The 27,895-nt window shown below is 41.6% G+C and overlaps 2 protein-coding genes across 5 annotated transcripts in view; one reads left to right on the forward strand and one right to left on the reverse strand.

Annotated features, from left to right (window-relative positions):
* Window positions 1-27,895, reverse strand: part of LOC133364519 (bifunctional heparan sulfate N-deacetylase/N-sulfotransferase 3) — a 127,308-nt gene that overhangs the window by 24,936 nt on the left and 74,477 nt on the right. For all 4 annotated transcript variants that reach the window (XM_061585270.1, XM_061585272.1, XM_061585269.1 and 1 more), the window contains one exon: window positions 1,208-1,390. In XM_061585270.1, coding sequence (XP_061441254.1) covers window positions 1,208-1,390 — 183 coding nt within the window. The remainder of the gene's footprint in view (window positions 1-1,207; window positions 1,391-27,895) is intronic.
* LOC133364300 (keratin, type II cytoskeletal 8-like) lies at window positions 26,963-27,458 on the forward strand. The gene has a single exon (XM_061584664.1). The coding sequence runs from the start codon at window positions 26,964-26,966 to the stop codon at window positions 27,456-27,458; it is 495 nt and encodes a 164-aa protein (XP_061440648.1). The 5' UTR covers window position 26,963.

The following is a 27,895-nucleotide window of genomic DNA, read 5'->3' on the forward strand; positions in this document are numbered from 1 at the left end:
ATTTCCTTGCTTGGCTATGAATAAACTGATAAGCCCTGCCTTTACTTTGCTAGGGTGAAACTGACCAACCTGTGTCTCTGCTTTGCTATCAATAAACTGATAATCCTGTGCCGGTGCTTTGCTAGGGTGAAACTAGGGTGTGTTTGTTTTGCATTGTCTTGCTTTCTCCCAGAGCTGGAGAGAGAAGGATCCAATACAATTCAGAGGAGAAGGAGTGGGTGGGTGCTGGGTAGGCACCCTTTAAAGCCCCTGTAGAAGCTGTCCCCACTATCTATGACTGGGTGTAGGTACCTATCCCTATTCTTTCCATGTTCTTCCTGCCTCTGGTACCAAAGGTTTTGTTAAAGAAGTAATGTCCGGGAACACATCTACTTTGTTAACTGAGGTATTACTGTACACACAGCTCATTTTATTAGTTCATATTAATGTCTATTATTTATTATACAGAAAGCACACTAGGTGCTGAGAGTAGCTTAACCAGTCAAATATTTTCTTTTACTTCATCTCTTCTGAAGTACTTTGAATGATGTAAGTCTTTGTGGATTGATTGACTGTGCACTTACATTGAAAACAAGGTATTTTTATACAGTATAATGGAAGAGGAGAAGAAGCAAATTTTGCCATTTCCCCCTTGCAACCCCCCAAAATCCGCTCCAGAGTGCATGGGGACCCCTCCAGAATAGTGTGGGAAGTGCTGTGGGGAGCTGCAGATGGAAGGATGAATCAGTGATAATCATCACCTCTGTTCCTCTTCCCTTCCACCAGATCAAAGACTACCACAAACATAAGGATTCCTATTCACAGAAAGGCACTATTTGATTAAAACACCTCTATCTTTATTATACACGTTGCTAGGTTGAATAAAATAGTTTGCTTTTGTTCCATTTTTAAAAAGCAAAGATATAAAAATATTACAGTTTTATTTAATGTATGGTGCCATGTGCATTTGATGGCACTATATAGATAAATGATAAAAACAATAAAGTAAGATTGGCATGGCAATAGTGCTACTGTTTTTATAACATTCAGCTAGCAATCAGAAGCTGTGTTTAGCTAGATTCAGATTATTAATCTGCCATTAACTGTTTGAAAACAATTTTATCTTTTAATAAAAACACAGTATATAAATTTTATGTAATACAATCAGACTGCACAGAAAATTAAACAAACTGTTCACCAATAGGTAAAACAGCTATCCATATCTTACCTGCCAAAGAGGGTCTTTTTGCTCAGGAAAAAGCTCAAAGTACTTGAGAGCCAGCTGAACTGGAGGTAGTGTCTGAAGCTTCAGATGAGTCCAACTCTGAACAAAATTGGCCAGATTGACAAAGGTGTACAAACCCAAGCGATCATTCCCATAGTTGGATAAGTGAGTCATGAAGATACTGATCTGTAAGACAAAACCCATTTTTTCTTATTGTATCACTAGATGGCAGTGAAGTGACAGGGATGACAACTTCTATACTATTTGCCCTTAATGCTCTAGCTAAGCATGCTCTTGTTGACAGGCTTATCCTATGCTGTGCTTCAGTGGCAAGAGAGTAACAAGGCTGGTGTCAAAGGACATGACGTTGGTTTCTGTATAGCATGTGAATGGTGGTGCATCAATGAACTGTTCCTACATCAACTGCAATAAGAGAAAAGCTGGGTAGCTGAGGTGGGGAAGAATAGATGAAACTGCACTATTGAGGAAAATTTTGTGGGCTTTTATTTCTGGAGAATTAATAAATTGAGTCCAATAATAATATATGTTATTTAAAAAGAGAGACAGAGATACCAATAGAATCAGTGCAGAAAAATAAGATGATTGGGACTATCCTCATGTTCTAAATTAGGATTGGAATCTCTTCACATAGGAAGGGTGATCACAATTTAGGACCATGCTAAATATGTGGAATGAGCACATTCACTGAAAAATGCAGTGGTCATGTGGTATTAGCCTCAGTTTCATTGTCAGGACCTGACCGAGTTATACACTCAGTCTCTTTCCCTTCTACACATGCTAATATATATTGTGGGGTGTTTGTGTGTGTGTATGTTTTTTGAAGAACACAAAACAGAGACAGATAAAAAGTGGCAAAATGGGGAAAAAATGGAAACGGACTGCCTTCAAGTCAATTCTGACTTATGGCGACCCTATGAATAGAGTTTTCATGATAAGCAGTATTCAGAGGGGGTTTACCATTGCCTTCCTCTGAGGCTGACAGGCAGTGACTGGCCCAAGGTCACCCAGTGAGCTTCATGGCTGTGTGGGGATTCGAACCCTGGTCTCCCAGGTCATAGTCCAACACCTTAACCACTACACCACACTGGCTCTCTAAAAAGTGGCAAAGTGATAGTTTAATTTTAAAGTTGTGTTTGTTTCATTTTCCTTTCTAAATCGCGTATATAAAAACAAAACAAACAAAAATTCATCATAACACCAAACAGAAATCTGAACCATGGGGAATGTGCAATCCATTGGTTTTAATTCAAACAAGGCAAGTAATTCAAAATTCCAAAGTTGGGGGAGGGGGGATTTAAACAAGTAGAATTTGTGAAGCATTCCTAAGACTCATGTTCTACTACAGTAGTCTCTGGATCTATTTTGATACCAAAAGCTTTTGGCCAGGAAGTGTGCTTGGCAAATGAACAGGTGTTCAGTTGTTATGATAATGTAATAATAGAATTCCTTGCAAAAGTTCTTACCAGCATCGAATTCAGTAAGTTATATATAAGGTGCATAAAATGTCTGAGATTTCCATAAAGGAAATGAAGAATGCTACTTCCCTATGAGCTGCTACTCCCCCTAATATACAACCCTTGGAAACAAATACAACAGCACTAGTTGCACTTCCCTAGGAAAGACCTGAATGTTGTCAAAAAGAATCATTCTAATTAGAAGACACCCACAAATTATGACTGGCCTTAATGGTCAACCCAAACTTTGTGGTTGCCAAAATCATGCACCCAATACCAAAGACATGGGCTCTTGTCCCTGAATTCATGCCACACTTCTACAAGATAGTGAGAGGCCAGGAATAATCTCGCACTCCTTTCTCTAGCTCCCAGCTTCGAGCTGGGGAGAAGGGTGGGGATTTCACCTAATGCAAATAATAGACCCCTGCCCATCTCCATCTCAAAGCTGGAGAGGGCAACCTAGAGGCATGCTGTGCCTCTTTCAGGGTTTAACTATCTGACAGGTGAAAGCTGAGATGATACGCCTCTGTCTCTGCTCACACCTCCAAGGCCACTTCCACAAATGAGTTATGGGAGGCTACTGTTCCACAGAGTTCAGTCTTGTCCCCAATACTATTTAACATCTATATGAAGCTATTGGGAATGGTCATCAGGAGATATGGAGTGAGGTTTCATAGATGACACCCAACTCTATCTCTCAGTTCCATTTGAATCACAGCAGGCAGTTGAGGTGCTGGATCAGTGGTTGGAGGTGGTGGTGGGCTTGTCCCTGAATTCATGCCACACTTCTACAAGATAGTGAGAGGCCAGGAACAATCTCGCACTCTCGCAATAAATTGAAGCTGAATCCTGAAAAGACAGAGGTGTTATGTGTCCAGAGCTCTGTGGAGAGACAGGCTGTTCTGGATGGGATTGCACTCCCCTAGGAGCAGGTTCGCAGCTTGGGGGTTCTCCTGGATCCAATATTGTCACTGGAGGCTCAGGTAGCCTTAATGGGTAGGAGTACCTTTTTCCAGCTCCAGCTGGTTTGCCAGCTTCAGCCCCTTTTGGACAGAGACTTGGCCACAGTACTCCATGCTCTGGTAACTTCCAGATTAGATTACTGCAATACGCTATGTGGTGCTGCCCTTGAAAACAACATGGAAAATGCAGCAGCCAGATTACTTGCTGGGGTTCCTTTTAGATATCATACAACCAACCCATTTTAAAACAGCTACATTGGTTGCCAGTTTGTTTCTGGGCCCAATTCAAGGTGCTCACACTAGTGTATAATGCTCTAAATAATGTAGGTCCCATATATCTTAAAGATCGTTTCCATCTACAGACCCTCTCAGGTGTTGGGATCAGCAGAGGAAGCCCTTTTAGTAGTTCCTCCAAACTCAGAAGATTGAGGGGGAGGTGGCCTAGAGAGGGCATTCTCTGAGGCAGCCCCCAAGTTGTGGACCCACCAAGGTGGATCTGGCAACCTCACTGTACAGTTTTAAGTGAATGCTGAAGATGCACCTCTTTACCCTGGCCTTTGACACCTGAGGTATATATTTTTAGGACCCACCCTATTTTGTGATTCTGTTTTTTTTAAATTGTTTTTAACACTGTGTATTAAGGTGGTTGTAACCCGCCCTGGGACCTCTGGGTGAAGGGCGGGCAATAAATGCTAACAACACCAGCACTCTATTTCTGAGACAGAATCATACCAACTGCAGGCTTTCCATCATCTTTGGGGTTAGAGAAACCAAACAGTCTGACTTGGTATAAGGCAGCTTCTTATGTTTCTATGGATCATATTACCCTCACCCCACTCCTCTGCCCCACATCTCCAGAACTGGAAGGAAGCCCAGGGGCTTATCACCCACTCAACAAGTTGGCTGAGCACATGCCATGGCAAGTAAAAACTGTGGAGCTCTGCTAATCAGGACAAGTAGAGTATAGACATGAAAAAGACAAACTTGTATTTCAAAGTGTTGTGAGAGTCAAGAATTCACAATACCAAAAAAAGTATATTTCTACAAAAACTGCCCAGCTGGCACACACAAAACTGAATTTCCTGGCCTTGCTTACAAGGGAAACACATCTTGAATCTCTAGTTAAAAGGACACTTAATTGTAAGGACCTCATGACAGTGATGGTTGGGGACTTGGAGTCCCAGGCAAAAGTGGGCAGAACAACAAGTGCTAACTTTACCTTTGTACAGTAGATTAGTTGCCAGGTTCAGGGCCTGAGACTGATCCTGTATCTTTAGGAGAAAAGAAAGGCAGCCAAGTGCAGGTGTTCTTGCAACACTGTAATGGGAAAAACCACAAGGTGGAATTCTCCCTTCCCCCTGCACAACTTTTAAAGATACAGAAGACCTCTTAGAGGCTGGGCCTGGCAACCAAGAGGTCTTCTGTATCTTTAAAAGTTGGGCAGGGGGAAGGAAGAATTCCATCTTGTGGTTTTTCTCATTACAGGGTTGCAAGAACACCTGCACTTGGCTGACTTTCTCTTCTCCTAAAGATACAGAATCAGTCTCGAGCCAGGAACCTGGCAACCCTACTCAGGACCCCAATACTTCAAGAACCATCTCTCTTCATATGAACCAACTGGGACCCTGCATTCAGCATCTGAGGCCCTTCTTTGTGTGCCTCCTCTGAGGGAGATTATGTGGAGGATGGTGACACAAGAATGTGCCTTCTCAGTAATGGCCCCATGCTTATGGAAAGCTCTCCCCAGAGAGGCACACCTGGTGCCATCATTATGTATCTTTAGGCACCAGGCAAAAACATTCCTCTTTCTCCAGTCATTCTGCTCTTAACTTTTAGAGGGCTTTTGACATTGTAGCCTCTTTTAGGGGGTGGGTTGTTTCCCCATCTTATCCATGTATTGTGGTGGGATTTGTTTACTTTTTATTTGTATTAGTTTTATATTGGTTTTAATCTTTTTATTGTATGTCACTTTGGGTTCATTTTATGAAGAAAATCAACTAATAAGATAATAATGCTTGAAATTGAAATACAGTCTAATTTTATAAGACATTTCTTTTCAAGGTCTGTTTTTGTAAGAAAGGTCTTACCTTTTATAAACTTTTACCTCCCCCACAAAATCAGATTTTAGAGCAGAAAAGTTGGAACTGAAGCTTCCAGGTTGCAATGCATTTTAAAATGTTGTATCTTCTATGTACTGCATTTCCCTCCAAACCTCTACAGTTCTATTTTTGTGCTGCTTCTTTAGCAGAATTTGCAACAGGCATTGTTTCACAGAGAATTTGTTTAATGAGTGTCACTTTGTGACACTGCCTGGCTTGTGACTAAAGCCTGGGGCTTCATTTTTTGTTATTCTCAAAAGATGAAGAGGTATAATTCATAGAACACAATTCCCTTTTTAAGCTAGAGCTGTAAAAATGTATTTTCAAAAGATGACTGTGTTCCCTTCAGGCAAGAAATAATGCATTTTTTGGCCACATGTATAACCTTTTCAAATTTGCTTTATTATGTTTAGTCCTGAAACCCTAAGCGGACCAGAAACTGGACTGTTATTTTCAACAAATATATAATTGGAAGGTTTCCCCGTAAAATGTAAGGTTGGTGTTTCAGCAGCTTCTTTTTCCTCCTATACCTGTGCTGACCTCTGACATTTATAATGTCAGTTCACCTCCCAGCAATCCTTTACCTGCCAACAATTTTAGCACTGCACTGAAAGTGTATGGGGAAGGGGAAAGATCTTGAAAAGGTTAGTAGTTCAGGGAAAATATTTATGATTCTTTCCCTGAAGGGAATCTCACTATAATCCCCTGAATGTTATGGAGTGGAAGTTTCTTTTTTTAAAAAGTGGACTGAAAAGATCATAATAAATCATCCTCAATGTAAGATGCCCTATCGGCGGGGGGGGGGGGGAGTCAACATATACCTTATATTCAGTTCTACTACCACACTGATATTTGTACTACAAATAGTTTGATTTATTTGCAAGAAAAGAGACATAATCAAAAGTTACTTTCAACCCATATAATATTAAAACTAGGTTTATTTTCTTCTTTTTAAAATATATTTATTTTATGTTTACACAACAGTAAGAAGGAATCCCAATATCTGCTAGTCTAGTTTCTCATTGTATTTTGTGTTACATCAAGGATAGTTTATCACAGAAAAGTCACAAATGCTTACTGCTGCTTCTCTATAGAGACAAATTCATCAGCCCACTAGTTTTTGGGAGTATTGTGAGGTAGCTCCTGAACAGCATCAAGACCCTGTAGTAGAGAAGGAGAAATCATTTAACTGCAGGGAGAAGCCATGTTTGGAAAAATTGGCCCTTCTCTTAAACATTCAGCAGTCAGTGTTAGGTTCCGCCAATCCTAAATTGGCAAGAAAAAAACTGAATGTGAATGAAATATTCAATGTATCAAAATAAAATTCCAGTGAGTGTGTTAGTCTCTATAAGCATGTTATATTAGCATAAATGTCTGTGGACTGGAGCTCTTTTCTTCAGATGTGTATCAAAATGCAAAAGCAAACTATGATTTGTTTTGTTTGACGAACAAAAAAAACCCCAGCATTTCATTATGCTTGAGCCCTACAATACATTTCTTATAATTGGTCCTCCTTAGCAATTTCTTAGTGAATGTGTGCTGTCCAATTCTTCTCAAGCAAATGCGAGTCAGCAATGTAGATGGCCTTTAACACCCTCCCTTTTATAAAAAGCAAGACAAGACTGAATGCATTCTAGTAACCTTCCTGCCCTTTAAAATGTATGTTTCAGTACACTATTAGATTACATCCAACCATCTTTTAAAAGCTTTCTTACTAGAGCATTTCAGCTTTTTGTTGCTTCAGTGCAAATGCACCCATCCTCCTTCACCTTTTCTCCCAAATAAACTTGAATTGTAGCTGTGTTTTATTGCACTCTAAGAAAATTAACATCCTTTAAAGGAGAAAGGATATTTTAAAGAAAGGATTTTAAATGATGGGTTAGAACTACATCTGGCCCTTGGCTAGTAACTGATTTTTAACTTGCATCTATTTTCAGAACAATGGCAAAGGTTCTCAATTTTGTTTTCCCATTGCACAGAACCCTCTGGGTAAGCCATATAATCATCTCATTTTGACTTCTTGCTAGCATGCCTGCTTTCTTGCACTGCAAAATCAAGAATTGCAAAAGGTCTCCCCTTTGGCTTTGTTTTCATTCCAAACCAGCAGATGTTTCACCCAGCTTTTAGTGTATGATGAAAATATGAAACAGAGAGTGCATGTATTTAGATAACGCAACTTAGTTCAACATTGTTAATCTTGACAATGTGCTGTGTTCCAACAGAATATCCCAGCTGGCAACAGATGACAGCAGTGATTCCCAAGTTGGGGGGCCTTGACCTGCAGGGTGGCCACAAAGTAATTCAGGGGGGCCACGAACAGTAAGGAAATGAATTATTTATTCATTTTTTTAAAAAAGAGTCTTCATTCCCTGGATGCTGTCTGCTTCCCACTGCCGCTGCAGACTATACCTCCCCCATGCTCCAAATAAGAGAGGAGGACTTTTGCTGAAGTGGCAAAGCATCTTTCAGGCGTGCCGTGGGTGGGCGTCTGCCTATAAAACGTGGCAGATGCCAAAGGAGGCTGAGGGTGGAGTTACCCGGAAGAAGAGGGGATTACTATTGCTGCCTCCTGCCTCCTGATACTCCCATCTCCTCACTACTGACGATGCCCTTGCTCAGAACAAGAGGAAAGGGCTTTTCATGAAGCAAAAGAAGCAAGGCTGCAGGGAAAGGCTTCTTTCCCCCCTTCCTGGCAGCCAATCTGCCTGCTTTTCTTGGCTCCTGCTTCACTGCCACCTCCTTTTAAAAATTAATCTCATTTGCAAGGCCGCCCAGATCTCACCTTTGGCCCAAATGGAGCCAAAGAGCTGCAAGGAAACTCAGGACTTGCTCACCCCCCATCTCTGAGGCTAAGTATGTGTGTGCCAGCATTCTCCCTTTCTTCCACCTACATTCCACCCCCCATCTCTCCAAGACACTGCTGCAGTTGAGGGCTTCCCCCCTCCCATGTGCCTGAATGCATGCACACCTGCAGATGCTTGCAGGAGAGGCAGGTGTGTTTGTGCATGTGCATGCGCTGATCTGTCTTCTGCTCCGCTCTCATTCCCCAAGTGCCTAACCAAGTCATCAGTTCTGATGATCATCCCAAGGCCTAAAAGCACTAACCCCCCTCCTCAATCTATACACCCTTTTGTTTTCACAATGTAGCATCCCCACCATGACCACATTGTTGTTTCTTGAGGTTTTTTTTTTTTAAATCTCAGCAGGTTGGCTGAGGGTGGGGTCCACATACTGCAGTTGAAATTATTTATTTAATTAATTATTACTGCATTTATATCCCACCTTTCCTCCAAGTTGCTCAAGGTGGTACACATGGTCCCCCCCCTTTCCATTTTATCCTTATACAGACCCTGTGAGATAGGTCAGGTTGAGAGACTATGTCTGGTCCAAGGTCACCCAGTGGGCTTCATGGCTGGGTGGGGATTTGAACCTGGATCTTAGTCCAACACTGTAACCCACTGGTGTTGGGAGACAGGACTGTACATCTTCAGACTGTATGTGTGTGGCACAGTGGAATACCAATTTGATTGGACCTTTGCATTAAGAAAAGAAAGCAACACCTCCCTGTCTGCAGGGAGCTTTTTATGGAAAGGGATATTCAGAGATGTGATTTTGCCATGCACCATTAACAGAGACTAAAATTACAATTAGCGGGGAGGGGATGAAATTTTTTGAGCTCACAAAGTGGGTCCCATATTCATAAAGGTTGGGAAGCACTGAATTAGAGGGCAGTGCAATCCACCAAGCCCTGTTTTTGCATAGCCTCCATTCGTTTGAATAGAGCTTGTGGATTTACAAGACTAATTGAAACAGCTGGTGATTGGATAGCGACAATGCTGATGGTACAATGTCACAGAACTGAACCATATCGACTATCATGTTTCTTTTGTTAGAGTATTTCTTTCTGTCCCAATACTCTCTTCTTACTTAGTGCCGTGTCTATTTACATTTTAGATGTTCAGTGGCTCTTCTATTTCAGAGCCTTAGAGTCAGACTGATGACTAATTGTTTCTTTGACAATTATGTGATATAACCACACTGACTCTGTGATAACCTTCAGGATAACCAACTTTTTTTCAGTAGGGCTTCTGCAGCTTTAACTAGGGCTGTTCACAACTTTTCCCCAATCAAATTTTACAGCTGAAAATCTGTAAAAAACCCTTCTTTTTAACCCTTTTCCTGTGTATAGCTTTAGCTGCTTACAGATGTTTCTTTGCCTGATTTGTGGCTTCAGCACTTTTTTTTTAATAAAAAGGTGCCTCTCCTTGAGGTTATGCCAGATACTCAAGCGCTAACTCAGACCAGCCTTCCCCAACCTGGTGTCCCCTAGATGTTTTTAGACTGCAGCTGCAAATCAGTAAAGGCAATACTTCTTGCCTTCAATCTGAATAGGTGAACATTTTTGCCCTATTTTGTAGCCCCAACCACAAACAATTCATGAAACTGTATGTTTCTCTCCCACCCCCAAATTCTGGTTTATCTTTCTGACATTTTGCAAAAAAACCCATATGTTCCCATTTTGGCTTAGTCCTGCCTCTAGAAACTGCAAAATAACCAGAGGTTCACCAGCTGAAACTTTTTACAATATGCAAACTTTGCTTACTGAATATTTACTTGTGACAAAACCCTACCAGAAAAAAGATGGAATGCCAACTACCAGTCTTTGAAATGTGTTGTGAACTATACCAGGAAACCACAATTTTGGTTGAAACACTCACACAACCAGTCCCCAATGGCAGGGATCCACTCACTGTGGTTTGATCACATAACTACCATATAAAAATGGTTGTGAATTTACAAGCTAACTGAAGTTCCTGATGGGTACAGAGTGGCTTTCTGAGAACTCTGGCTGAGGGAAAGAGGCTAATTTATCTGGAAAAAGCAGCAATTCTCTTACATTTTCTACCCCAGTCCTTTCCATCTTCATCCAAAGCCAGATCTCCAACTGTCTGTATATTTCCATCTGAATGGCTGAATATCCTCTCCATTATATCTGATGCTGAAATTTTCATCCTGGGTTCCAAGCCTGTGTCTCCTCAACTACATTCCATATCTGCTGATAGCATCACCATCCACTCTGCTGACCCAGAACAAAGTCTTATCCTTATTTTTAATCATCATCCTTTTTGCTGCCATTTTCAATCTGTTGTTGTCATGCTTTTTTCTATACAACACTGCAAAAAGCCACCCTCTTCCAGTCAATCTTCTCAATTAAAACTCTGATATATGTAGTACTGTAGAGGCAAATTCAGAAGTGCAGGGTCCCTTCATGATAGTCACAGCCACGCCCATGCCCCCTCCTTTTTTTACTCCTAGGTTGAGAATGAGATCTTTGTTAATGCCTTTGCCCACCACAACAGATGTTCCTAGGAGCCAATGAGCATGAAAGAGGAGCATGTCAGCTACTAAAAGAGTCTTTTCAATGGCTGACTCACCTCCTTTCACTCTGATTGGCTCCAATCAGCAGGAAAGAACAAGAAAGCGTGTTAGGAGACTCTTCTCAGTGGCTAACACTCTCCCTGTTATGCTGATTGGCTCACAGGATGCTGGAGAGATATGGACCCTGCTGGGTCCCTGTTCCTAAAAAAGTAAGGGGTCTAAGACCCCCTGAGACCCTGGATGACTACACTCCTGGATATGTGATCTGCTCATCTCCCACCCTGACCATTAAAAAGAAAAGAAAAAAGGGAAAGTATGGATAAATAATTGATTTGTAGTGATGGGGAATTTGGGTTCTAAAACTCTATTAATGAGAATTTGGAAAATGTGCAAAATGGATGCCTTGGTTTTGCACCTAAACTTGAAGGACTGGATGGACATGCAAGGAGAAGATTGGCAGGTAAACATTTCTTCTGAATAGTACTCAGGGTTCAGAAATATCAGTGGTAACTCTCTTTCCAAAAGGCATGCTAGAACTAACAAACTGAAGAGACTGTTTTAGTGGTCCACCATAAGAACTAAGTCAAACTGACTTCAAGGAATTCCATCTACATATTTTCAAGCTGTTAAATTGCTTCATTCTGGCATTAGATTCACCTCATATGTTGTTTAATAAAAAGAGCAGAATGACTGTCATGTAACTCACTTCAGTAAATGTAGTGCTTAAAATGAAATGATTGATGATGAATGAATCTTTCACTTAAGTGTTAAAAATGAAAATTCTTTTAGTTTAATACAGTGCTGTTATTTTAGTTGCAGAACAAATGTTTACAGGCCACAAGAGTGTGTTTAACTTTCAGACCATCTATTTTCCAATTAATTTTGCCTCGTGCACACTGTATGTGCAGGTCCCTGATATTGTTTCCATATTACTCTGAAGAGTTCAGTCTCAGGTATTCAGAGACACAGTGGCAGCTGCTCTTGCTCCATTAGACTCACAAAGTGACAGAATAATGAATTAGGCTTCTATCTGCCCTTGAATATATTTTCTTAAATTGGTGAGGGAAAAACACGGGTTTTTTTTTTTTTTTTTTTAAAGATGGATGACATTAAAGAACACTGTTTTCAATGTTTTAAATAAAAAGAGAGCTGTCTGTAACATCACACTTTTCTTCCACATATGTTGTATAGGAAAGTTTCACAGTTACCACAAATGTTCTGTTCTGGGACTGCCTTCAAGTCGATCCTGACTTATGGCGACGCTATGAATAGGGTTTTCATGGTAAGCGGTATTCAGAGGGGGTTTACCATTGCCTTCCTCTGAGGCTGAGAGGCAGTGACTGGCCCAAGGTCACCCAGTGAGCACTGCTAAATATACAGAGAGGGCTGGATAAGGGCACAGTCCAACTTGCATTTACGCCAGGCGGCGGGGAATTGAATATGGTGGACCTCTGGCTGGGTCCCGGCTCAGCTGGCATAAATCCCTGGCTGTGCTGGGACCTGGCAGGCTCAGCTGAAGACCTGCCAGAGAAGCCCAGCCCAGTGTAAGGGGAGCTAGTGGAAGGGCTGCGAAAGGGTCATTCTGGGGGGGGTGTTGGAGGAGGGGCCAAGAGGAAGACATACCCAATATCCAGGTCCCATTCAGCTCCTTCCCGTGGCCCTCTATAGTGGCAGCTGGTACACTGGGAAAAGGGGTGCTGGAAGAAAACAGGTATTTTGTTTCCTCCCACAATGCTCTGTTGCCACAGCCAGCATCCTCTCCTCCACAAGGCCTCCAAGCAGCAGCTAGATGTGGCACCACCTTCCGCCAGCTCCACCTCCACTGGCTTTGCTCCCCCCGTCCTCCAGCAAGTTAGATTGCTCTGTAAGGCTGTAATCCAATACACACTTACCTGGGAGTAAGTCCCATTGAACTCAATGGAGCTTACTTCTGAGTAGACATGTACTGAATTGCAGTCTAAATAAGTAATACTTTAGTACTACTGCAATCAATGGAATCGGTCATAACTAAGCTGAGTTTCACTGATTTCAGTGGGGCTGCATCATACAATTAAAGCACCATTATATCACTTTAAACAGCCATGGCTTCTCCCAAAGAATCCTGGGAAATGTAATTTGTAAAGGGTGCTGAAAGTTGTTAGGGGACCTCCGTTCTCCTGAAAGAGCTACATGGAGAAAACATGACTGTTTAAAGAGATATTTATTTATTTATTTATTTATTTTACTTATATACCGCTCCATAGCCAAAGCTCTCTGGGCAGTTTACAGTAACTAAAATCATTAAAACAAATATACAAATTTAAAAACACATCTTTTAAAAATAATTTAAAACACAATTTAAAAATTTAAAACACATGCTAAAATGCCTGAGAGAAGAGGAAAGTCTTGACCTGGCACCGAAAAGATAACAGTGTTGGCGCCAGGCGCACTTCGTAAAGAAAGTCATTCCATAATTTGGGGTGGGGGCCACCACTGAGAAGGCCCTCTCCCTTGTTGCCAGACTCCAAGCTTCTCTTGGAGGAGGCGCCCGGAGGAGGGCCTTTGATCTTGAACGTAGAGTATGGGTGGGTTCGTATCGGGAGAGGCATTCCATCAGGTATTGTGGTCCCAAGCCATGTATAATATATAATTGCGCTTAAAATGTTTGATGCAGTTGGGGTCTAAGTTTTGATCCAATCCAGAATCGTAATTTTTTTATGGAGCATACTGGAATGCAGAAATAATACAGAAAGCCACCTTGAATATTATTATAGAAAGGCAGTGCATAAGTGTTGGAAATAATAAACTGTTTAAACAAAACTGACTGTGTCTTGGATCCAAACAATGAGATTGCTACCATTGATGCCGACAGCCTGAAGCAACATCCTATTTGGTGCAAGAGCTGTAAGTGGATGGCATTGCGGCCCCACATACATCTCCTTGAACTTCTTTAGATCCAAGCCTTTGTCTACTTAGCCAAAGAGCGAGATTTGCTGTCTGGATGTTTTCTCCAAGAAAGTGCTTGTTTCCTCAGTATGAGAGCTCTGTAATTTATAGCATGAAATGCAGTGGAACAACAGCTGGGCAGTAAGAGTTCCAGAGCATTTAATCTTGCAGACTAGGACTGTGCTCTATATTCAGATGAAGCCCGAAGAATGGACCACATTGGGCTTCTTCGGCACTGATTTGTGATGAAACGGATTGGTCTAAGTCAGTCTCTGCCTCATATGGAGTGGAGAATGCATTTCCAGATATTCGTTAACAAATAAAACTAATTCGAAATTTTAAAAAACCAAGCACTCAGGTATTGATGTCTCTGTTTGGCTGGCTGCAGTACATGCAACACACACACACACACACAATGCTGAGACATTAATGGCAGGAGGGGAGCTGAATTTTGTGGACAAGTCCTTCCTGCTGTTAATGTCTGCCTGATCCCCTCGTTCGTTCATCTTCCAGCCTGGGTTGCAATGGCATCGAGTCTCCTCCTTCCCTTACTCAGTGTTTACATCCAGACCTGGAGGAGAAGCTAGAGATCATGTCCCCATATTTCATGTCCCTAGGCCCAAAAGCATGGAAGTTATGGTCATTTTTGTTTTGCAATGCAAGTTAATGGGATTTTTGGATATTTGTAATATCTGGATCCAAGTCAGGTCAATCCACACTGGATCAGACCACATCTCTATTTACAAATCAAAGCCACAAATTGGGTTGGGGCATCCATGCACAGCCCCATTGTAGGCTAAAGCATATAATTTAGCAGATCATTATTCCCAATGGAACTCTGTAGGGTCGCTGTGGAACGTGGGAAGAGAGAGGTCTTAGACAACATATCTTCTTTGCCATTAAAAGATAAAAACTGTCAGTTATTTAATTATTAACATTAAGAGGATATATTGATCCTGCACAAAAATATGTTGGACTAGTCTTGTAGGATGGCTTCAGGAACTAAGCAGGTATGCAAAAAAGGTACTCCAAAATGGGTATAATATTGTTTTATATCTCTTCTTGGACCTATTGCTTTCACCATTTGTATTTCAGTCATACCAACAATTTCTAATGGCATTCTATATGCAGTCCAGAAAGCCATCCCAAAGTCTGCAGTTACATTTGTTTTTCTTCCCTTTCCAAGGCAATAGATCACATATGGGCATGATAAATGCCAACACGCTGTTCTCAATCTCTATGCAGAAAGTACAAGGTCAATACATCTGTGTGGTCCTGGTCTATGGTATCCTGATACATTACTATCACAGTCAAGACATGTAAAGTGCTTTGTGGTTACCAGTCTGTTTTTCAGAAACATCCACAGCGAGATGAAATGAATCAGCAACTATGTTTTACACTAGACTAGCTGCCATTTTGGAAAGAGTCCAATGGTGCTAGACATGTCCAGAAAGCACTGAAAAACCTATAGTGCTTATGAACCTCACCAGTTGCTGGGGCTTTCTTACTACTAATGTTACAAAAAAATCTCTGTCCCATCTTTTTTTAAAATTAAAGCAATAGACGGAAATGAATATTATCAAATTTGCCCAGATACTAAACATTATATTATATAAAAAAAATTAATTAAAACAGCACAAAACAGTAGTATATACAAATCAGAGGCTATATCCAACTAAATCATTGTAGGTAGGAAACAACTTCTGTGAGCGCAATGGAAATTCCCCTCCCTCTCATCCCCTTAAGCACCACACAAATATGCACTGGGTCCACCCCCCACCCTCTGGAGCAGATTTGGAGGCAATGCAGGGAACACAAAAAGGAAGAGGAACTTCTTCCACACCCTTAATGATTTAATTGGATATAACCCTAGGATCCTAGGCAATTCAATTATTCCACTAAAATGAAAAAGAAAAATCTGTTCACTTGCCTCTGGAAGGTTAATAATGAATTACACTAACAGGTTTCTCTTGGTAGCTTGTGCCATAGACCTTGCACCACTAAAGAGAAAGTTCTTCTGTTACTGCTGATGTTAACTGATTGGGGGGGGGGGTTAGAAGGTTATAAAATTCCATATGAGGAGAACCACAGCTTAGTATATATTGAAACGAGACCATTTAGAGTTTTAAAATTGGTCTTTACTCACATAATGTCCCACTCTCTACATACATTTATCTGGATCCATTTCAGTCAGGTTTCAGGCCTGGTTTTGGCGCAGAAACAGCCTTGGCCGCCCTGTATGATGACTGCTGTCAGGAGAGAGATAGGGGGAGTGTGACTCTGTTGATTCTCCTTGATCTCTCAGCGACTTTCGATACCATCGACCATGGTATCCTTCTGGGAAGACTGCCTGAGTTGGGAGTGAGAGGGACTGCATGGCGGTGATTCTGCTCCTACTTTGCGGGTAGGCTCCAGAAAGTAGTGCTTGGGGAACATTGCTCGGCACCCTGGACTCTCCAGTATGGGGTTCTGCAGGGGTCAGTAATGTTCCCCATGCTGTCAACATCTACATGAAACTGTTGGGTGGGGTCATCTGGAGTTTTGGAGTGCGTTGCTATCAGTATGCTGATGACACGCAGTTCTATTTCTTCTTTCCATCTTCTTCAGGTGAGGCTGTCAATGTGCTGACCCAGTGCCTGGCTGCTACAACAGACTGGATGGGGCTAATAAACTGAGGCTCAGTCCAGACAAGATTGAGATGCTGCTAGTAGGTGGTTCTTCTGACCGGATGGTGGATGTCCAACCTGTCCTGGATGGGGTTGCTCTCCCCCTAAAGGAGCAGGTTTGTAGCTTGGGGGTTCTCCTAGAACCATCTCTGTCACTTGAGGCTCAGGTAGCCTCAGTGGCACGGAGTGCCTTCTACCAACTTTGGTTGGTGGCCCAGCTACGCCCCTATGTGGACAGGGATAACCTGTCTTCAGTTGTCCATGCTCTGGTAACCTCCAAGTTAGATTACTGCAATGCACTCTATGTGGGGCTGCCTTTGAAGATGGTTCGGAAACTGCAGCTTGTGGAAAATGCAGCGGCCAGATTGGTAACGGGGACCAGATGGTTCGAACATATAAAACCAATTCTGGCCCGCTTGCATTGGCTGCCTGTATGTTTTCAAGCTCTATTCAAGGTGCTGGTTTTAACCTGATGGAACACCTCTCCTGACACGAACCCACCCGTACACTACATTCAAGATCAAAGGCCCTCCTCTGGGTGCCTCCTCCAAGGGAAGCTTGGAGTCTGGCAACAAGGGAGAGGGCCTTCGCAGTGGTGGCCCCCAAGTTATGGAATGATCTCCCTGAGGAGGTGTGTCTAGCACCAACACTGTTATCTTTTCGGCACCAGGTCAAGACTTTCCTCTTCTCCCAGGCATTTTAGCATATGTTTTTAATTTTTTTTAAAAAAATGTGTTTTTTAAAATTTGTATATTTGTTTTTTATGTTTTTAATTGTTGTAAACTGCCCAGAGAGCTTTGGCTATGGGGTGGTATATAAATGCAATACATTTTATTATTATCATCATCATCATCATCATCATCATCATCAATAATAATAATAAATAAATAAATAAATAAGTAAATAAATAAATAAATAAAAAACAGGCATATGATGGCAGAATGTATGAGCTTATAGAGCTACAAGAGTGACTGTATACTATAGCCAGCATGGATTTTTCTCATTCCACAATGTTAAATTGAAAATATCCCCCATGCCATTCTGCTGCTTCCCATAAGCCCATTTCAAAACAAAACCTTACAAAACCTATACTCCTGAACTCCAAAATGCTTGCTTAACAACCCTCTAAGTTTTCATGGAGATACACAAAACACTCCAAGAGAATTGAGAGTTCAAAATGTGAAACGAGAAAAAAAAGTCCAGACCCCTATTGGACTTTTTTCTGTCAGTGGTCTCATAATTTATTTAAATTAATTAAAAATCAGCCATGTTGACAGAGTAGCTGTAATCTTATTACTGACCTTGCCCCATACTCTGTCATCTTCTGCAGATTAAAAGTTTTTAAAAAATGCATGGCTAATTTTTAATTAAGAAATTTAACATTGGAGTCAATGATAAGCATGGGCATGTTCAGTAAGAATCAACTGTCAGTGTTCTAAAAGCCAGACTCACAGCTGTTTGGCTTGACTAATCGGGGCCACACCCACGCCAGACATTTATTCCACTTTAAACAGTATGGCTTCCCCCAAAGAATCCTAAGAAGTGTAGTTTGTGAAGGGTGCTAAGAGCTGATAGGAGACTTCTATTCCCTTGACAGAGCTCTAGTGGCCAGAATGGTTTAACAGTGAGCCCCTTTTTGGGGGATTGTAGCTCTGTGAGGGGAATGGGGCCTTTCCTAGCAACTCTCAGCACCCTTCAGAAACTACACTTCCCAGGATTCTTTGGGGAAGCTATGACTGTCTGAAGTGAAATAAAGGTCTGGTGTGGATGTGGCCAGGGACAGTTCTGGTTTAAATTTGGCTGGATGCTCTAGAATAAAAAGGTGGGGGAAACCCTGAAAAACAATGATACTGTTCACAATGTTTTCCTTTTGGAAAGGAAAGGGGCTTTCCCTCTGCCCAGTGGTTACTTACCCAATCTCCTTCCTTTCTTCTTTCCTCCACCTTCCTCCCTACCCCTACACTTCCTCCGCTTCTCTCCCCCTTTCCTCTCTTCCCCCCTCTCACTCACATGCTCAGAGGCACCAAATTCTTCCAAGCTACACAGGAAGTAGATTGGACTGTGAAAGACAAACCCAAATTGTGTTTGCATTTTACAATTTTGTAGCGCAGTACAATATCTCAGAGAGGAGGTCAGGTCCCCTGGTGCATTCACTACAGCTGCTCAATTTACCTGCTTTTTAAAGTTTGATAGAAATATCTGTTGGCTATAGGTTATGTTCTTAAACTGCAAGGATGGGGGGGGGTTGCCTGTTACTGAATCTATAGTAGCTAAAGAATTATTCCTGTATATAGGGCAGGAAACAAACACATGAAAAAGATAACAGAAGTATTCCCCTATATTTATAGACAGGTGTGTGTTGTACTCAATTTGGCCCTTGGGTGTAATTGTTCTTCTGCAGGCTCAGAGAGATTGATAATGTCTTTCTGTCACATTTTATTAGTAAGTCTTACAAAACAAATATACTGCTGAATGGCAGTGTTTTGTATGTGCTTATATCTGGTTCAAAACCTACTTGTTTAATTTCTTCATCATTCACCAGATGCCCTTAAGGGACTGGTAGCATCTCATCCTTTGAGACAATGGAAGTATGATTCTGCTAGCATTCTGCTAGTCCAGAATATTTATCTAAATTGCCAACAAAGCAAGACAGATGGATGCAGTGGGTGGGATCCAATAGAACCCTTCTGCACATGGAAGGAGTCCTATTCAGGACAGGAGAGGCAATCTTTGTCACTTTCCCCCTTCTTGGTGCAGCCTGCTGTGCCAGCTTCTACACTGTTCTAGATTTTAATAGGATACACAAAATTGAAGGGGAAAGAGAAATCAGCAAAAATTGCCCCTTCTGTTTGTGGAAGCCAAGAGCACTCTCTTCTGTGAACACATATAGATCACAAAAGTTTAATGTTTTTAATCAAGTTGAGATGCTGGCTTGAAAAACTTTTTTTTTTTAAACTGAAGCTGACCTTCACATTGAAAACTTTTTTTTAATTGTTCCTTGTTCTTTTTGTATTGGTTTCATATATCCACATGTATGGGAAATATTACCTAAGCAATTCATATCACCTGGAGAAAACCGTTATGGCAGCAAGGGTTTACACATGACACAGGGGCTAAGACAGCCAGAATTGACAATGACATCAGTGAGGGAGGAGGGCAACTTCCATCAAACCTCCTCCTGTGAGGATTCCAACTATGATCAAATCAGCTGTCTGAGAAAAGGAGTAGCAGAAGTCCTGTCTTCCTGGAGTGGACACTATCACCTGTTCCACTTCTGGATCTGATCTGGGGGGAGAGTGCTAGAGAGAAGCTTGCTCCAAGACAGAGGGTGCTGCCAGATGAGCATTTATTGTGGGATCAGTGCTACAGATGCATGCAAGTTATTCACAGCATCCTCACAATATCATCATCAAAATACCAGCTCAGTTTCCCGTTTAATCCAGACCTACCCTTTCTGTAGAAAATCTGATAACACACACGTCTGTTGCCAATTACCCATATCTGAATGACTCGCTTGCAATATTAAGCCCTTCTCTGGAAGAACCCAGACAGAACTTCCAGTGATACTGGCGAGGGAAGAGGGCAAGTGCTCTCCTCTGAGGATTCCAACTACCAACAAATCAGCTGCCTAAGGAAAGAAATATATGGGAGGAGCAGCCCTCTCCTCTTGGCCCTGACATTGTCATCTGCTTTGTTACCAGATCTGATCAGGGCGGGGACATTTTTCCAAGGAAGGTTTGCTTTCCTAGACAGTCAGAATCTGCATACACAGAACTATGCAACTGTGTGGTGGGAGTTATAACTAGATCTGGTGCTTGAGCTTACCCTTTCCCTCCTTTCCATCCCTTTTTCCTCATGTGTCATGTCTTTTTAGCTTGAAAGCCTAAGTGCTGATATTGTCTTACTAATTTTTAAAAGCTGGTCGTGTTTGTGTGTGTGTGGTGTGGTGTGTGTGAGAGAGAATCAAATTAGTGTAGGAATATTTTAGTATGGCTAAACCAGGTAGGATTTTAAGTTTAAAAAGCACAACCAGTAACATGAGTGAAAGACCTAGAAGTAATTAGTGAAACCACATGCAGTGAACTTGTGCTTTTTAAATACACAAAGGAACAAATTTCTGTTTCTAAATAAATATTATTTTGTTTTCACACACACATATACCACTGGCTACGCTTAGGTTAAATCAGATACATGATCTGTGGTGTATCTGTGGTGGCAGCAAGTACCTGAAGTAAACCATAACAAGTCAGGTGCTCAGCTCATAACTGTGAGCTTGAAAGAAACAAAGTATCACAGGGGAGTTGAGGCTGGTCTGGTTACGTAAGCCATCACAGCAGTGATTCTCAAACGGTGCGCCCAAGCACACTGGTGCGCCCTAAGAGGTGGCTAGGTGTGCCTCAAATATTATGAAAGTATATTTTAAAAATGAGAAGAAACCCATTTGTATAGGGTAAGTAATAGTTTTCTATAGTTTATTTTATTCATAGTTTAAAATATATTAATATATTTTAATTTTGTACATGAAGTGCGCCAGAAATTTTTTATATGTTTCACAGTGCGCCGCAAACCAAAAAAGGTTGAGAACCACTGCATTATAGCAATAGGGCTGTGGGGCAGGGGCAGATACAGAAAGAAATCTCTTAATACAGGATTGCTACAGTTGGTGGTGGGTGTGTAAGAGTAGAAACCGTGTCCCCCTCTGCTAAAAGAAGTGTGTTAGCAAAGTGAGGGACAACAGTACCCTTCTGATTTACATAAGTAACATCCAGAAGAACTACAAGTGAATTATTATTTACAGTACAACAGTTTTGTGTATCAGTTATCTAATCCTTCTCATTCTAATCCTAATCAGCTACTTAAAAGTTGCTATTCTCAAGGTATTAAGCAGAGCTGGATTTGCAGACTATGCTGTGCCCGTTTATGAGACTGAGAAGTTTCCAAAAGGAAAAAGCTATTAAGCTACTTGAAAGTTTGGACTAAAATCAGAAGTGGATTCCACTGCCCCACTGACATGGAGCCACCAGCTGCCACTGTACTGGTTGCATTTAATGGGGATTTTTTGGATACAAACAGTAAGCAAAATATACTCTTTTAGAAATCTATAGGATTTATAATATTTTAATAATTTAATACTGTAGTAGGCCAGCTAAAAATCCTTTCCTTGGTCTGCTGTCTTCCTCTGCCTGTTTCGCACATGTAGCCATAGTAACTTGGCATGTATGGCACAGCTTGGCCCCATATGATAAGGGGAACAGAACTGGTACTGAAAGTCTCTGTACTCCCCAAGGCCTGAGAAGGATCAACTTTGGAATGCAGTTAGCTCACAGTAGAAATGTGCTGGAATTAGATATTGTTTTAACCTGATTGGCTAGAAAATAATGTAGACAGCGTAACCCCTACGTAACAGCTATGTAATGCTTATGTGTAAGTCCATGCTTGAGAAATGCTAATGGGCTTTGTCCTGAAAAGTATAAAAATCCTAGACGAACAGTGCCATGTGCAGAGCTCCACCAACATCACTGGAGACTGACCGTGTGCACGTAAACAATAAAGGCCTAACTTTGCTGCACTTTCCTTAAGGAGCCCCAGTCCAACGAATCCCAAAATTCCCCATCACATTTTCCAGTGCTGTGTCTGAAACCTTTCTGAATACCAAGACTAGGGAATCTTCTTCAGCCCAAGGGCCACATTCTATTATGGGCAAACATCCCCTTTACCCTGCCGCTGCTCCTGGAACATCTGCCCTACTGAGGGCTAGTGGCACTTTAAGTGCAATTGAACTTTTCTGTGCACTCTAAAGGGAGAGGATGCTAACCCTCATTTCCAGACCAGCAACTCCTGAGCCAGCTCTAAGCACTTCCTTGGGAGGGTATGGCTAGCATTTGGGACAGGGATAAAAGAAGATGCCGCTGTAAACCCTTTCCTGGCAGATGACAGCAACTAGCAGAGGGTATAACAGCTGAGCTGGGGTGGCTGACTGTTTTCTTGTACTTTTGTATTGGAATGTTTATTATGTTTGTCATTGACAAGTTTTAATTGACTGATAGTTTGTTCTGTGATAACTTTAAATATAATATTCATGTAATCAAATTGAGTTATTTGTTGAATTGTTATGCTTTGAAATGATTTAATGTTTGCTTGTTATTGATGGAGTGATTTGCATTTTTCTTGTTGTGAATTGCTCTGAGCATATTTATATGGAAAAGTGGTATACAAATTTAAATATTATTATTATAATTTGTCCAGTAGGTTACATTCCAGCCATGAAAAAGGCAGAGGTATTCTACACATGCCATGAACATCTCCATCCTCCTTCCAGGCAAGTAAGAGTCATTATCAAAGATCCAGACAGGAAAAAGCACTCAAGGAGGGTGTGGTGTCTGAGAGGGGATATGGCCTAGGGAAAGTCCCAAAGGTTAAATAGAGAGGCCTGGAGGGCCACATTTGGCCCCTGAGCCCGGGATTCACCCCCCCAGCTGTATACCTTGCTCAAAATCACTAAGAATGTAGGAAGAGCCCTGCTGGATCAGACCAAAGGCCCATCTAGTCCAGCATTCTATTCTTGCAGTAGCAAACCAGTTGCCTAGGATTCCCACAAGCTGAACATGAGCAGTACATGAGTACAGTAGCCCTCTCCCCATTTGTGGTGTGCATTTTTAAGCAACAGAAGACAGGATCACATCTGCATTTTCCCTTAAAGATGCATTAAAATAATGTCAGTTACTTTATTCAAACAGTAAAGAGGAGAGGACGTATAACTTACAATGCTCGCCACTGGCTACTCCAAAACTTTTCAGGCTATTCATGCATTTGCACTGGCCATTTCTAAGAAGCACATGGCAAGTGTCCTAAATCATTCAGTGGGCTACACTGCATCCTAAGGAACTTTTTATTTAAACTGGGATTTTGGTCTATTGAACTGATTTATCTTACTCTTGTTACGTGGTGTTTTAATCTGTATTTTAATTTTAAAACCTAGATGCCATCTGCTCTTACTTGATGGCTATACTGTTTGTACTGTGTTATTGATTATTATGTTTATTATTACATTGGCTGGTTGTTTTTATTATACAGCCACGAGAGTGGCTGTATACTATAGCCAGTAGGGATTTTTCGTGTTCTACCATGTTAAATGAAAATATCCACACACACACCCCTTTCTGGTGCTTTGTATAGTCCCAATTCAAAACAAAAACTTACAAGTCTTATACTGTTGGATTCAGAATCGCTTGCTCTACAACTCTGAAAGTTTTCTTGGTGATACACAACCCCCCCACGGAGAATTCACAGGTTAAAGTGAAAAACGGGAGAGAAAAAAACAAGAAGCTGTTTGGACTTTTTTCTTGAGAAGTTCTCATAATCTGTTGTCATTCATTAAAACTCAGAGATGACTGTAAGGTATCTCTAATCAAATCCCTGAGCTTGCCCCAAACACAGAGCTTCATCTTCAGTAGGTTTAAATTAAAAAAACGGCATGGTTTGTTTTTAATTAATAGATTAAAAATGCATTACTGTGGGTGATAACATCACGCAGGTGCAGTAGAAACCAGGAGTTCACTCCTCCTCCCCCCTCCCCGTTAATTGGGGGAAGCAGGGGAAGGCTTCTGCTCCTGTGATTGGTGGGCAACAGACATGTGACTCACTCTGGCCTTCTGCTCAGCGTTGCTCTTCCCTGGTGCTCTGTGTGAGGAAGCACGAGGGAGGAAATGGAGAGCCAGATGGTCAGGAGAGAGAGAGAGAGAGAGAGAGAGAGAGAGAGAGAGAGAGAGAGAGAGAGAGAGAAATGGACAGTGGAGGGAGAAAGCCAGAGGGCAAGGATGACGGAGAAGGCAGCAGCAGAATGGAGGTGAGTGATGGTGATGTGTGTGTGTGTTCCCACCCCCGCTGTCTCCCGCAGCCTGCTCTTTCCACTGGCTCAATCGCCCTGCCACCCGCTATACTTAAATGGGTTTATAAATGCTTAAATACTTTTTGTTTGCAGTGTGTGTGGCTGTTTGACCTGTGCTCATAACATTGTTGTAGTTATTTTGAGATTGTATGAGACTCTTTGTTTGTAACACTTTAATCCTGAATTTAGCTCTTGGTTCTTAAATCTCTCAATCTCTCTCTCTCTCTCTCTTTCACACACACACACACTCATTAGTATATGCATCAAACATTTGCAGTTAGTGTAATACCATATTACACTAATGAGGTGGCCAAGTGTTTTTTCTGTTTGTGACCAGTAGTGCAGTAGCAAATTAAAAAGTCAGGTTTAAGAATCACAGAACACACAGTTGCTTCTTAAGTGTATAATCTGTCACAGTGAGCCCTATGACTGGCATTCAGAGATTAAAGCAGAAGAGGTAGTAACTGCTGATACTTTGCAAAGTAATATAGATTGCAAGATGCACAATGTTTAAAGAAAGGGTCTCAAGCATATTTCTTTGTGTATCCCCTGTAGAGTATAGGAAACATAGGAAGCTGCTTTATACCAAGTCAGACCATTGGTCCGTCTAGCTCAGTACTGACTGACATGGTTTCAGATAAGGATCTCTCCCAGCCCTAATTGGAGATGCTGGGCATTGAATGTGAGGACTTTTGCATGCAAAGCATGTTCTCTGCCACTAAGCCATGATCCTCTTGTAAAGGTAAAGGCATTCTTGATGGTAATATAACATTTAAAATACACTACTGAACTATTTCTGTTACTTCTGGTGCTAACTTGCACAGGATCCCATCTCTTACCTCCCGGATTAAAAAGCAGGGAAATCCACTAATAGGCAAAAAACCTTGCGGTTTAAGAATGTACATATAGCCCACAGCTATTTCTATCACTTTAAAAAGCAGGGAAATTGGGCAGCTATAGTGAATGCACCAGGGGAGCAGGAGACCTGAACTCCTCTCTGAGATATTGTACTACCCTACAAATTGGTCAAAATGCAAACACCATTTGGGTTGGTCTTTCACAGTCCAATCCACTTCCGGTATAGCTTGGAAGAATTTGGTAACAAAACTTGGTAGAATTTGGTAGAAAAACCACCATAGTACTGTCAAAACGGAACACCGCCTGCTTTCACACTGCACTTTATTCCGTTATTCTGACGATTTCTTACCTGGTAATTTGTGCATTATATTTCATCTTTCACACGACGCACAAGCTAGCTCCAAAATTCTAGTGGAATATAGTGCAAGTTTAGCCCTAATTTCCGTGATAAATGATAACCAGAAATAATCTGTTAGCAAGGCTGGGAACCTGGAAGATCTCAGGAGTTTTTCACTAGCTGCTGCCACTCACATGATAGGCATCCCAGCATGCAGTGTGTTCCTGCCCTTTAGTTGTGCAGGGGGTGGGTGTTGCCTGATGAACGCTGAACAGGTATTCCGGCATTGGCGCAGATAGCAGCATTAACCACACACACCCCTGTCTTGATACAACTGAAACAATTTAAAAAGTCAGATCCTAAAGGGAGAGGGCTTGCATAGCAATGGGACAAGATCTTAGACCTCCTACACAGTGGGGAACAGTGTGCATGGGTGAGGGACGAAAATAGGCCATGTGAAAGACAGTTGTGCAAAATGCCGGTATATTGGCTGAAAAAGCTGCTGTTCCTTAACACAACAGGAACTGCAGCGTGAAAGGGATTTTAGAAATTGGAACAGAAGCGCTACCTTTTTAATCTGCTAAACTAATGCAATCAGTCCCATGTGTGAAAGCAGCCACCATCAATAGCAAATAGTATCACTGACTTGAAAATGAAAAAGATATCAGCATGGCAGACAGCTATGTCTGGAAACAATGCAATGTGAAGTAAATTGTCACCTGAGGTGCCATGCTTGGAGTCTGACAAAAATTTAAAAATTCTATGCTGAGCAAAATAGGTAGCGTTAATTACCCAGGCATACAAAGTTTAAAAATGCATAGTCATCAAATAATTTGTGCCTTGGGATACTCGAGAGAGACATCTGATGACAGGAAGATGTCTAAGATACCAATCCCTTAAGCCCAGGGCAATTGTCCCAGACCAGGCACACCCCTTGCCTATCCTTACCAGAGCTGAATTAACCCCAATGCCAACCCTGTAAGGTAGGTAGGCTGCCACCACCCCTTAACTTGGTTTCCCCACTTTGAGTCAAGGGGAGCTCAGAGCACCAATTAGACTGATAGAGAATCCTAAGAGCAAGAGCCAAACTTTACACTCACTGCTCTGGAGCCTCCAGCCAAACCCAATCCAGTAGTTAGTAGCTTTGTGGTTAAGACCACCCGAAGCAACATGGACAGTATGTTTGAGGCCTACATCAACAACCTGCGCCGGCAGCTGGACGGCTTGGGGCAGGAGAGAGCAAGACTGGATGCTGAGTTGGCCAACATGCAAGGCCTTGTAGAAGAATTCAAGACTAAGTATGAAGATGAAATCAACCATCGTACTGAGAAGGAGAATGATTTTGTCCTTTTGAAGAAGGATGTGGATGAGGCCTACATGAACAAGATTGAGCTGGAGTCCCGTCTGGAATGCCTGACTGACGAGATCAACTTCCTGAGGCAGCTGTATGATGAGCTGCGTGTAATGCAGTCTCAGATCAATGACACTTCTGTGGTCTTGTCCATGGATAACAACCGCAGCCTGGACTTGGATGGCATCATTGCCGAGGTCAAAGCACAGTATGAAGACATTGCTGCCAAGAGCCGGGCTGAAGCAGAGAGCATGTACCAGATCAAGGTGAGCCACCACCCCCTGCACACATGCACCTTGTTTACTACTGGGTGATGAGGGCTGGGCTGGGTTGGTGAGAGTCGCCACTCATTCTTTGTTTTACATTTAAATAGTACATTTTAATGTGTACTATTAATATTTATTGATGTATTTTGCTGCTATTTTGATTATTTTTGTTTGATTCCATTGTATTATTGTATTTATATATTCTCTGATTGTTTTATTATTATGTACACCGCCCAGAGAGCCCTTGGGCTTAGGGCGGTATATAAATTAAATAAATAAATAAATAAATAAGATATTGGTTTCAGAGCCACAGCCCCAAGTAACAGACACCAAGTAATATGAAGTAGTTTATTAAATACAATAAAAGTACATACAAAAGAAGAACATACAAATTCCTTTAAGCCCAATACTCTGCAACAGAGTTACGTATAATCAACACCTAGACAAAATACAATGAGAAAGTTCAACACAAACACAAAATAACA

The sequence above is a fragment of the Rhineura floridana genome, chromosome 9 (assembly GCF_030035675.1).
Source record: "Rhineura floridana isolate rRhiFlo1 chromosome 9, rRhiFlo1.hap2, whole genome shotgun sequence".
NCBI lineage: Eukaryota > Metazoa > Chordata > Lepidosauria > Squamata > Rhineuridae > Rhineura > Rhineura floridana.